General features: G+C 33.2%; 1 protein-coding gene across 1 annotated transcript; it reads right to left on the bottom strand.

The window, feature by feature from the left end:
• Positions 1-9,070: 9,070 nt before the first annotated feature.
• LOC21411887 (MLP-like protein 43) lies at positions 9,071-10,393 on the bottom strand. Its single transcript, XM_024174938.1, has 2 exons — positions 10,104-10,393; positions 9,071-9,635 (listed from the first exon to the last, which is right to left on the bottom strand). Exons 1-2 carry the CDS (start codon positions 10,294-10,296, stop codon positions 9,331-9,333), a joined length of 498 nt encoding a protein of 165 aa, XP_024030706.1. The 5' UTR covers positions 10,297-10,393; the 3' UTR covers positions 9,071-9,330.
• Positions 10,394-13,315: the final 2,922 nt, after the last annotated feature.

Below are 13,315 nucleotides of genomic sequence, written 5' to 3' on the forward strand. Positions count from 1 at the left end.
GGTATAAGACTAATGGAAGGAATAATATATATCAAGAATTTCATATCACCAGCATAAATGTAAGCTTGAAGTGGTATTAAGATCAACCGTTTATCTTTGCAAACTAAGCAAACCAAGTACTTTATTTGTGTGATGACAAGCTCGGCTCAGATTGAAAAGTTGTGAAAAAGGTACATCATTGTCACCTCTAGGATATTCTAAAAGTTATGCCTGAAAGTGCACATGAAAACAAGGAGGATGCTGATTTTTCTAGTGAAGCTTACCAAGAGGAAAGATCAAATGAGATTAATGTAACATTTGATGAGTCAAATATTGAGGCTCCTCTAAATCATGAAGATGTTGGGATGACAGAGATTGACTCTTTAGTCGTCGAACTCCCAATAGATCTTGATGATGATCAGATTCAATATGAATTGGATACAAATGAGGACAGTTACGAAGAATCAGATCTCGCTGATAGTGTAGAATCAAATTATATCGTTGAAGATATATCTGATGATGATGATGATGAGAGTGATTGACTTATAAAACCCGGTAATCTTTGCAACATTTATATCCTTTTCCTATATATTTTAATTAAAGGCTTTATTATAATACCATGGATTTATGGCATTGTCTCCAATCCAGTACTAAATTAAAACGTCATATGTATATTTCTTTTAAAAATATGTATATTTTCTCTTAAAACATGTACAATGTGGGGAGACCATAAATTTATTGTTCCGAATAAAAATTATAAATTTAAAACGATTTATAACAGAACACTTGGACATAGTACGTATTATTTGAACCAAATTTGATGAAAAGTACGCATGAGCTAGGAAAAATCAAGAACTAAAAAGAAAAAGATATGCTCTAAGACTAAGATATATATATATATATTTATTTATTTATTTTTTTTAACTTATATCACACAGACCTCATCCCCTCTGTCTCTCCCTCTTTTCCCCCTCTTTCTCTCTTGAGAATTTTAATATGATGCACTCACTATCCTCGCAAGCCATGCATACTCTCACCTTTTGACATCTCTGATTCTTCCCCATCTCCTTTCCCGTTTTTCCCAAATCCAAATTCCCCAATTTTCTCACAAAATCCCTTTCTCTGATCATTTGAAACTGCTCCACGAAGACGCTTTCGGAGTTCCGTAAGAATCGCGACGTCTCGGAGCCCAATGAGAAGCTCTGCGCCATACGTGAGCTCTTTTCCAAGCCCGGCGTCAACATCGATGCCTATATTATTCCCTCTCAGGACGCTCACCAGGTTCAATTTAGTTCCTTTTTTCCCTTTTTTTTTCTTTTTCCTGATTGAATTTGGACTTTTGGTGTTCCTGTGAATTCTTTTAAATTAGAAACTAATATTGTTTTTTTTTCTCTATTGTTAGAGGAAAAATAAATAGCATAAAAAAATAAAAAAAAATGATTTAACAAAAATGAAAGTTAAGTTTAAAAGAAAAATGAAAAATGAAAAAGAAATTGGCGCCATAAAATGAAATATAGTCTAAAAAGAAAAATAAAGAACCCACGCAGTTTCCACAATTCACGTTCACGTTTGAGTTAGTGCACTATACGGTTTTATGTGTGCTCTCAACTCTTGATAATATAAAAGTATTCATTAAAAGAAAACTGAATAATACTCCAGGAAACTCCAAAACAGAGAGTGAAACCAAGATCAAAACAAGGAGGAACACCCGCGTTTCAAGATCAAAACAGAGAGTGCACTATACAGTTTTATGTATGTTTTATTTTTTAATAATATTTTGACTTTTGCTATATATATTTAAGTATTTAATTTGCAAACCTATTTGTTTAAAATTGCAGAACCAAATGGTAGAGCTAAGGCAGCAAAGGGAGGACAATAATGAAGTTGTAGATGAGGTTGCAATATGTGCTCAGATTTTAGGTAGTGAAAGAAATTGGTATATACCAGGTCTTGGACCGATAACTCGTAAGCGGTCATCTCAGCCTTCTACTCAACTTGAGGCACAATTTTGACAATGTGTTGGAAACATGGCTGATCAAATGCGAATGAATTTTCAAAGAGAGCGAGAGGAGATCACTATAACAATCCAATAAGAAAAGAACATCTCGAGGAAGTGCGAAGAGAGATGATAGCTCTCATAAATGGGCCAGATGAACATCCTTTCTCAAGTTTTCAATCGCCACAACAACCACCGCCGCCGCCCCTCATCAACCATTTGATATTTCTTTATAAGTTTGTTTATCTTTAGATATATGTTCAACTATTTAGTTTGATGTTTATGTGTTTAGGTTTATGTTTTTAAATCTATATACCTTAATTGGTTTGATGTTTACTTCTAAAAACTTGAACTATCTATCATATAGCAGTTTTTAGATGTGTGATTTAACAATTATTTAGATATGTTATTCTCTTATCTAATTACATATTATGCTAATTCTTTAAATAAAAATTAGCAATAAAATACCCTTTTAATAACTAAAAAATTAGTAACTCAAAACATAAATCATGAGTTTCTACCAACCATGATTTCTTAAAATAGCGACTAAAAGTTAGTCACTGAAAGTTAGTTAATAAATTAATTAGTGACTAATTGTTAGTCGCTACAAAATCAAAAATAAAAAATTTCAATGACTAACTAGTAGTCGCTAAATTAGAAATTTTAGCGACTAAAAGTTAGTCATTATATGTCTAATAATTGATTTAACAACAACTAATAATTAGTTGCCAATTAGCTTTCACATAGACAAAAAATAATTTGGTCTCTTTGCAACACAAATTTTTAGTGCCCGGGAAATTTTCTTGCGACCAACTAAAAAACATTTGCAACTAAAATTTTAGTCGTTGAATGCATGAATATCTAGTGACTACAAAATTTTAGTCATAAAAAATTTTCTATGACCGACTTTTAGCGACCAAATAGTGACTATTTTTTTAGTTGCGGAAGGTTTTATGCGACTAAATTTGGACTTTCTATGACTAAAAAATTAGTTGTTAAAAGTCAAATTTCTTGTAGTGAAAGAAGATGGGTTAGGGCTTGTTATGAACGTCTCTTTCTGAGAGTATCAACCTAATTAAGACGTTTTAGGAGATCTTGATACTTGTGGGCTCAAAAAAAGAAAAAATGTTGATACAAGTACAATAAATATTATTATTATTATTATTATTTTGAAATTAGAGAAAAAATAACTGTCAAAGTAACCTTAAAATCCTTAACTAACTCTAAAACTAAATAAATAAATAAACAACCCTGACTAGGTTTACATCCCTCAAGAAAACTAAAATTATTACCCTCTACTAGTCCTCCACTATTTATATGTTATAATTAGCAATGAAAAGTTAATACAAAGTATTAAGAAAATGGTATAATCTGATATGACGGTAATAGATTATTGATACAAGGAAGATGGAGGAATAATAACAGTAGGAAAAAACCGCTCCCGTAGATCTAATTTCTAAAGGATAAAAAGTTGTATACATATAAGATGTTATAATGTAATTACACTACTTTTCTTTTCTGCAACTTTTGTACTAAACTGAGGGAGCTCTTAACGATTATAAAGATCGAGAGTAGGACTGATTAGTGTTGGAACTTTCAACAGACTGCCTGCTACCGTCTGAAAAAATTGAATTTGAGTTTGACACCTGAATCCCTCCACCCGAGCGCGATTATTAATTGTATTTGTATGTAAATAATTATTAAGTTATTTTGTGTTAAAATTATATAAAAATTAAAATCAACACACACTATTAACACAATTTAAAAAATTAATTTTGTATATAAATTTTTAAATTTATAATTCATGATTGCCACTTTAAAAACCTTACCAACAAAAACCCAATTGGGATAAAAACTTGATAAGGAAAAAAGAGTGCAATTATTTTGTGACGAATTACAAATTTTACAAACTTACAAAGTCTAAATATTACAATTACAAAGTCCAAAGAAAATAAATATTTACAAATTATAATTTAGTTTGAAGCTGAAGGATCATCTTCAAAGTGAAATGTTAATCTATTAAGTCCATCTATCAATTCTTGGCTTGCCGGCGAAATTGTGTCTTGTAAACGTTGATCGGCACGATCCCAATCCTTAATGCACACCAAAGCTTCAACAATCTCCTTTTGCAATGCGTTTCGACGTTCCTCAAGTATTTGTCCGGTCATATTGAAGGCTTGTTTGGATGAAACAGTGGAGACTGGGATAAAAAAAATATCCATTGCCATTCGAGTTAGGACTGGCCAAGTTAATGCTCATGCTTTCCACCATTGAACTAAATCAAACAATTCTCCACTACCGTCGAACACTAAGCTCTCACTGAGGTACGCCTTAAGCTCGTTGAAGCCGCCGCCGCCACCACCACCTCTTTACGAAGATCCACGCCTAGCGTCTATTTGAGTCGTCTTCTTCTTCTTCTTCAACCCGAAAACATTCATGAATGAATGTAGGTTTTCATCCTTTTGTTGCGGTTCCTATACTCCAGAATTTGTGTTTCTAAACCTATTCTCATATTTACTATAGAGAGAAAATATATTTTCCTTTATTTTTAGAAATTGATCAGAACAATCGATGCCAAAAAATTCACCTAAGTTTTTTAAACCTCTTTATAAACCTTTTAATTTTAATCTAGGATAAAAAAGAGTACCAAAATCATACAACATTGGTAATTTAGACTAATATTTTTTAAATTTCTTTTCCATAGAAGTTATAAGAACTGCTAAAAGTGAGTCCTTTCTAAATTCACTAAATAAAATACTCATTCTTAAAAGTTCACCTAAAGCTAAAGGTGATGTTGGGTAATATGTTCTACTAAGGTTTAAACTAAGTTCATGAAACCTACCTAAAAATTGATACAAAGTTTTGGCAATTTACCAATCATATGCGTCTATGTGTCTTACTCCTAATTTTGCACTGATATAGTTTGTTATAGCATCCTTATAGGGGATGCATTGTTGAAGCATTATATAAGTGGAGTTCCATCTTATAGGCATATCTAAGGCTCATGCTCTAAGAGTGAGATTTAGTGCTTGTAAGAACCTAAACCAATCTTGTTGTCTTAAGATACTACCCTAAATCCATGCAATACTATCTCTAATTGCTTTTATATGAATAGCCATTGATTTTAAATGAGATCTAACTACCAAATTAATTACATGGCATGCACAACATTGGTGAAAAATATCACCATCACCGAATAAACTTAAATAATTTTTGAAACATTCAATTACTTTAGTATTTGTACTAGCATTATCCAATGTCATAGCCATCACTTTATCTCTTAATATATATTCCTCAATTACATTTAAAAGTGTCTTATAAATTAAATCGGCGCTATGTGATCCTAAAATACATTTTAAACCTTCTCTTATCTAACTGGAAGCCTTTAAAGTAATGTCCGGTTATAGATAAATAATCTTTGTTGGCAACGGCAAACCAAATGTATACCGTTAACGCAATGCAACTGCTAGTAGAGTGTGAAAGGTTTATTAATGCTTCTTTTTCTTGTTTAAATACTTTTAACCAATTTGTCCTAAGAGTAGTTTTCGAAGTAAGCTGTGCATTAGGATTATGTACAACTTTAATATATCGCTGTCAATTAGGATGCTTTACAAAACTAAGTAGTTGATCTAATGCAGCTATCATTCGTGCTACTTCCATAAGAGCTACTTGCGGATGGTATTTGTAAGTGGTTAGAACACCGGTTGTGCGATCAAAAAATAATTGTGTTTGACGGAGGTCGGCTCCGCCGGTTTGGCCACGCTTTGGAAGACACTTTTCGGAGTGTCTTCTCAATTGTGTTGTGGCGTGAATAGCTTCACCATGTAATTTAGAAAAGTAATATTTACATTGAGCTATGTGTTTAGTGTTACCATTATTGTCGACCTCCTTAATTGTGTCGAAGTGCTCCTAAACTGTCGATGTGCACTTGAATTTTCTCTTGGAGCTTGCAACACTTGCAGTAGCACTTGCACTTGCCTCTTCTCCACGCCCACCACCATTGCGACCACAATCTCGACTACGTCCACCACGGCTCGGATTTCAAGGTTCCTCAGTTGGTTGTGTTTGTGATTCTTGCATAATAAATTCGTTAGTAGGAAATTACCTTTCCACATTCTGTTGGACTTGGAAATCAACAGGAATATCACCATAACCAAAAGAATCCATTATATAAAAATTGTGAGAGAGATTTGAGCGAGAAAGCTTTAGAATATTGTGTAAGTTCTTGAAAAAAATTATGAGAGAGATTTGAGAGACTGAGTGAGATTGAGAGAAATTGAGAGAGATTAAGAGAGTTTGGGTGAGGGAAATGTTTTGGGGGATAGGGGGTATTTATAGCAAAATTTTTGGGTTAAAAAATTGATTTTTTCCCCCAAAATTTGGATCCAACGGCTACTTTCAATTTTAGCGGGTCAGGGTCAGGCTGAAAATTGAGCAACGGTACAAAGAAATAAAACCGTTGGAGGTCAGGCTCACAGGCGGCGGGTTGGGTCGTGCAAAAAATTTGAAAAAACTAGCCATTGGGCGGGCTTCGGACAATTCAGGTATTCGGGCTCAAATTTGGGCTGGAGGGAAAAAATTAAAAAAAAGTAATAATAAAAAAGAATCAGCGGTCGACGGTTGGGACGGGCAAATCGGCGGCGGGCTTCCGCCATGGTGTTGTTTCTCAGGCAGCCCGAGCCCGAGCCCGCCTTAGTGTGTGGACAGGCGGCCATGGGTCCCTGCCCGTCGAGCCAAAAAAATTCGGGCTTCGGACAAGTCCGCCGACTCAAAGTTCCACCACTAAGACTGACAATTTAAGTGATGACATGATAACATGACACGAAATTCGTACAAAGCTAAGGCGTTTTAATTTGCTTAAAAAGAGTTTAATTAGGTCAAAACTAATCGAACGTGCCATGCGTGATTTGATAAGGGGAACTAGTCAACAAGAATTTAATCCACAGTAATCCGTTTAATAAACTTTTTCATAAACATGTTAACAAAAATATAACAATATTAATGCTATTAATAATAATGATACTGCTGCACTAAATTTTGTTGATGATAATAATTATATTATTAATGATTGCTTCTGATATTATATTGGTTGATGATAATTCTTTGCCAGAAGATCAGGATGTTATAACAATAATTGCTGATTTTTTTTTTCCTTTTTTGATGATAATAAAGGATGTTATAAACAATAATTGCTGATTTTTTTTCCTTTTTTGATGATAATAAAGATACTATTCAGGAGTGCTTAGGTGATTCTATTGGTTATGATCTCTTTTTCGTCCAAGAAGAATAGTATTGAAGTTCTTTTTGTAAAAAAGAAAAAAATTATTATTTTCTTTACTTTTTATAGAAGGAGAAATTAGTTGTAGACCAACCTTATGATGTAGACGTTGATAAAGAAGTGATGATGTTGGTTTTCCTCGTTTGGAAGAGGAGCTTTAATGAGCAAAACATGGTCATTTAATATATGAATTTGGATGTCGGCCTCAATATTGGTCCTTTTGATATGGTTACAACTTATAAAACAAATGCTCTGAAATATATGGTTACAACTTTTAGATCCTTTTTTTTTTTTTTTTTTTTTTGGTTGTCTTTCACGAGTTTTAGTGGGTTACTAATTTTGATACAAGTATGGGCGTTCATTTGACTTTTCCAGGTTTTTTCCTTTTTGGGGTTTTACTAGAAAGGTTTCTACTAAGACTTCATGACCAAAATTATAATGAGTTTTATAATACATATACAGTAATAATGAGTTTTATAATGAGGAAGACTGATTTATAATGAGTTTTATAATATATATACAGTAATAGGTTTGCTGTCCTTACCTACTGTATATTTTCAGCTCTTAACACCTCCATGAGTATGCCAGTCACCCTTATGGTCGCCGGCGATGTTCGGAACGTGGTGTGCTTGTTTCCAGATGTTGTAGTACTTCTCAGGACTTGCGTTGATTTCAATTTCAGTCTCCACCTTTCCCTTCAGATTCGTCATTTTTGTGCTGTATATATTCTAGTGAAGATGATTTTAGAAGGATTTTTCTCTTTAGCTAAAGATATATAAGGCAAAAGCCTGCAACTTGTAGATATCTGTAGTCTCAACTGGCCCTCCTTAAATAATCAAGCGATGACAAATTATTATTGCTCATGTTTGGAGTTAGTTTTGTTTTTGTTTTTCACATTTTTCGAGAAAAAAAAAATAAAAACAAGTGAAAAACGACGTTTTACACAATTAAAGACAAAAAACGGAAATGAAAACGATATTTTGATTTAGCGTAAAATGAAAGAGAAGTGAAAAATGACTTTTAGTCGTTTTTCATTTTTTGTTTTTATTTTCTTCCCTCTTAAGCACAAAGAGAAAGAGACATTAATGAATTTTTTTTATACTAAAAACAATCTCTTGATAAAACTACCAAACACAATTTCAAACATGATTTCTGTCTGAGATTGAAAACATTTTCATTTCCATTTTCATACAAAAATAATATCATTTTGAAACGAATTCTAAACACACCCATTATGTCTTCCCATGCTTAAGAAGGATCAATTAAGAATAGGATGTTTGGTAACTAATTATTTACATTTTAACAAGCTAGTTACTTAAATTGGACGATACGGCTCGAAATCCGACATAACTCGTAAGCTACCATCTGAATACCATTACGTGTCCATGGCATATCTCATGTCTAATTTCATAAATCTCACTGATCAAGTTGAATTCCAGCAGCCACTACTTTATCATCTTGTGTCAAGACTATTTCCCCAATAATGATATGACAGGGTAACTTTTAAACTTATGTATACATGATATTGATACACCAGATAGAGAATATAGACATATTTATTATTCCAGCTAAACAAGAGAAACAGAATTTTCCATGTGCAAGGAAAAAGTATTGTGAGTCCTTTTTTTTAATCACATTTTTAATTGCTTTAGATCTTGAAATATGTACGGGTAAGGTTGTCCAGATTATTACTTTTATTAAAAAAAAAAAAAAAAAAAGAAGAACAAGAAAAAAAAAATTTGGGTTAATTGATGGATCAGATCTGTTCATATGAACATTAGAGAAACGCAAGACCATGAATTTACAAAACACCCACAAGAGAAACAGATCATGCCAAATATTAATAAACGCTTGGAAATATTTGCCAAACTGGAAATACACACAGCAATCTCTTCAAGACATACTTATTTGGGTGACAAAACGATGAACAAGCATATATATATATATATATATATAATATGTATACACGCATGCACACTTCTTTCCTATATGATCACCACCTAATTTATTTTACACATAAAATATAGATTTAGTTGTTCCAACCAAGCATAAGCAAAACCACCATAACTTTTTCTTCTCAAACCACAGCCTGAGTTCCAGCCTCAGCCTCATACTCGAGAAGGTGATTTTCAAGATCTTTTGAGACATCAGCGAGAAACTGAAGCAGTGTGTGGGGGTCTATAATTTCACCATGATGCTTTTCATACTCCAGAGTCCAGTGCACAAGGCTTCCCTCACCCTCAGGTTTGGGATTAGCTTGGATAGTGATAATGAAGCTCTTGAAGTGCTCCATAAGGTCTCCTTCAATCACTCTGAAAGTGATTAAATTCTTCTCGTCATCTATGGCTTCAACTATTTCCTTCGCGACTCTCGGCTTCCCATCTAGGGTTTGATACACATCAGGTTTAGACTTCACATACATAATAATATTTTGAAATTCAAAGTGAACAACTAATACTGCGTTTGTTTCGAGAGTTCTGGCCTGGTTCTGGACCATGATTCTTTGTTCGCTACAGTGGTCTAAAATTAAAATCATGAACCATGATTCTAAACCCATAAACTAAACGTCACTTAAAAGATGGATCATGAGATTTATAGATAATATTCTAAAATTATATTACATACAAGTGGTCATGAATATTTTTGAACAGTCTAACTCCCATTAAATTTTTTGTTAAATTTTGGAAGAGTTGATTTTCATATATTTTCTTTTATATGCTAAAAAACACATGCACTAGTATACTACCATAAAAACTTGTTTCATTTTATACCATCATGAGATGAAAATATCAAAATTTCTACCCTTGAAGAAAGGGAGATTACGATTTGAGCTTATTTAGAAATTATTACCATGGAAGTAGTTCCAGTAGATGACAGAGCCCACAGTCCCCCATTCACCTTCATGTATTTCACAACCATGAACTTTGTCGCTTGAATGATTGGATATGTGGTGCGGTCTGTGCTTGAATATGTCATGGAACTTCTTGGGAGAAGCTTTGATTTCTACATCTGTCTCCAGCTTTCCATATAGATCAGACGACATTTTTTTGTTTTTTTTTTCCTTTGCTATATGATAATAGGGAAGACTAGGAACAAGAAGGATGATTTGTTGGGAGAAAAAGTGTTTGCACTTAATACCCTTTTATAGAAGATCATCATACGAATAAGAAATTCCCTGTAGCTTTAATTATTAATTCCATACTATTACGTGCTTTGGATTTAACGGGATTATTTTAAAGTGCTACATGATCACGTGAATTCCTTTAACATACTATTATTGTAGTCGGTGAACAGCTGGTGATGCTTAAACCTGATAAAAGTTATTCTTTCTCATCGTTTATTATTCTTTAATGTTATCCTTTAACATACTATTATTCCTTTAATGTTATCCTTTAACATACTATTATTCCTTTAAATTATTCTTTCTCATCCTTTAACAGTCCTCCATTCATTGAACAGCTGGTCATGCTTAAACCTGATAAAAGTTGGACTTTCCATACATCACAGAACAAGTACTACAACATGTAATACACATGGTCCTACTTTATACTAATAATACAAGTATTATGGTCCTCAATAAGTGAATAGCTGATGATGCTTGGCTGCTTTAAAAAAAGATTAAGATTGTACCCTCAGGTTCTTGCAGATGAATCAATGGAACTTGATAAATAGAGAAATAAATTAGAAAACAAATAAAATGTCTTATTAACTTAGTGCACAATATGACGAGAGATTTAAATTGAGATCAAAATCTTCATAGGGAAATCGTAGTTAATAACATATTTATAAAAGTAAATTTAGTGAATAGTAGATTTTAAAATAATTTGAAGTAAATAGCAGTTTATTATGTAAATGATTCATTTACGACTGATAGTTTTTTTTACGTGGAAATTTTTTTTATTAGTCATAAAAGATAACCTGCAAGTTATAAAAATATAACTTGCAGGTTATTTGTGGTATAAGATAAATTTATAAACAAGTACCACAACCACATCAGTACATAATTAATAAGATTTGACCTAAATGAACTGACCGGATATGCTAATGCTAGCTATAGTTATGAATTATACGATACACACCACAAAGATTTATTTCACATCAACTTAAATCTTATACAATCCATGGAGAGCTTATTAGGTGGTGACCTCACCAAGACTAATATTTCGACAACTGATTAAGCTCTCTTTAAATATGAAATTATGTTTGTAGAATTTGTGATTAACATTTGAAGAAATCATTGTTTGAGCAAAGAACGACTTTTCGGCAATAATATATATGTATTTTTAATTTTTCTGAAAGACTTTTAATGAAGGTTTCAGATTGTCATAGTGTTTCATGTGCGTATGACACGACGGTTAATTAAAAATCTTAATCATATATCTTGAAAAATTAAAGATTCTGAATACGATGATAGTTTGCCAAACTGTCATCGTATCTTTTAACGATGGTTTTTAACCGTCATCTTATCTCTTATGTGTAGCAGTGGAAACAACTGAAGATGAACCACATCTTAGTCCCGATATAGCCCCAAGCTACACAACACGGACCACGAGTGGCAAAGAGCGGTGGAAAAACCACTCTTCTAACTAAGATAGAGAACACAAACAAGGAGCTTGAAGACCAAACGCCGGCACATAAGAAAACTATCCCCGTTATTACAATACTAACGTAAACAAAAACCATAAAAACTTTACAGATATCTACTACCTACACAAATAAAACTTGGCCAGAGATCTTCGGAGCAATGCAAGCAAGCAGCTAAAAGCCGAAGACACGTGGAGCAGCCATGCCACCCCACGCACCGCCAACCGAAAGGCGCGAGGGTCCCATGCACCTCCAGAAGCAATGGCCAACTAACGAACTTGCCAATGTAAATCATGGTTTGAATCCTCCAACCAAACTTACTCTTAAGAATCTCTTTTCCTCTCTAAAATCGTTCATTCAATTTCTTTCCTCTCCCTTTTCCACTCTACCAAACATAGTGTTAATCTCATCAATACGTAGGGAAGTTGAAACATACGGAGACTTATCATCCGGTCCCTCGGTATTAAGTGTGATCCCAACCGTGTTTTAGGGTCAATTAAAATCGGCTTCAAACCATTCCCCTTGCTAGAATGTAACATTTGAGGTACTCTAAAACTCATTATCATCAAAGGTTTTCCTCAATCAAAGTAGCATGAACTCCGTAAATTAATGTGACCGTCTTTAGGAGAATCTCCCCTCAAAGCGCCATTTTTTTATAATAAGAACCATGAGAAGTGTTATAGGGTTAAAACAGAGACCAAATAAAAGGTCCAAAAGTCAATAAGAACCCTATTTTAATGCAGATGACAGCTCATCTCTAATGCCACGTCATCAACATCAACAACAAGGAATCGACCTGCGCACAAGAGGTCGAGGAAAAATAACTTTTTTTCAACATAGTATTGTTAGCAATATATATGTTCATTCTTTTAATCATTATATACGATTATTAGACTTTAACCATCAAAATAAGGGTTGCTTGTACGATTTTATGGTCGAGTAATTTTCAGTAAACTATCGTATGAGACTAATCCTTTCTTTTGAGTGATCAAATGCGTTTAGAATTGTTTTCGAAAATATTTTTGCACATCTTTTGAGATATAAATACGAAAACGATTTACAAATTGGGTTTGTTTAATAAAAGTTTTAAAAATGGAAACAAAAACAAAACGGTGAGAATGATTTTTATTAAAAATGTAGAAAACGATTAAAAGTTATTTTTTCTTTTTCGTTTTCACTTTCTAGTAAAGTTATATTAAATAATTAATGATTAATTACTAATTTTTTTTTAAAAAATCTACAGCACTTCCCTATCTGCATTATGCATTGTTGACAAGGTGAGCGTCCATAGTTTTGTAAAGAGCAGCCGCAAAGTCAAAGTACGCGGTGGGATCCGGGACCGCCTCGTTCTTCTTCTCGTATTCAACGGTAGTTTTCACGATGGAGCCGCCTCCGTCCGCCTTATCGATAGCCTGAATTATGAATGTTTAACTGTTGTACAGTTTCCTGGTTATCTCTCCGTCTATGGCCTTGTTTCT

This window comes from Morus notabilis, unplaced genomic scaffold, assembly GCF_000414095.1.
Source record: "Morus notabilis unplaced genomic scaffold, ASM41409v2 Scaffold424, whole genome shotgun sequence".
Taxonomy (NCBI): domain Eukaryota; kingdom Viridiplantae; phylum Streptophyta; class Magnoliopsida; order Rosales; family Moraceae; genus Morus; species Morus notabilis.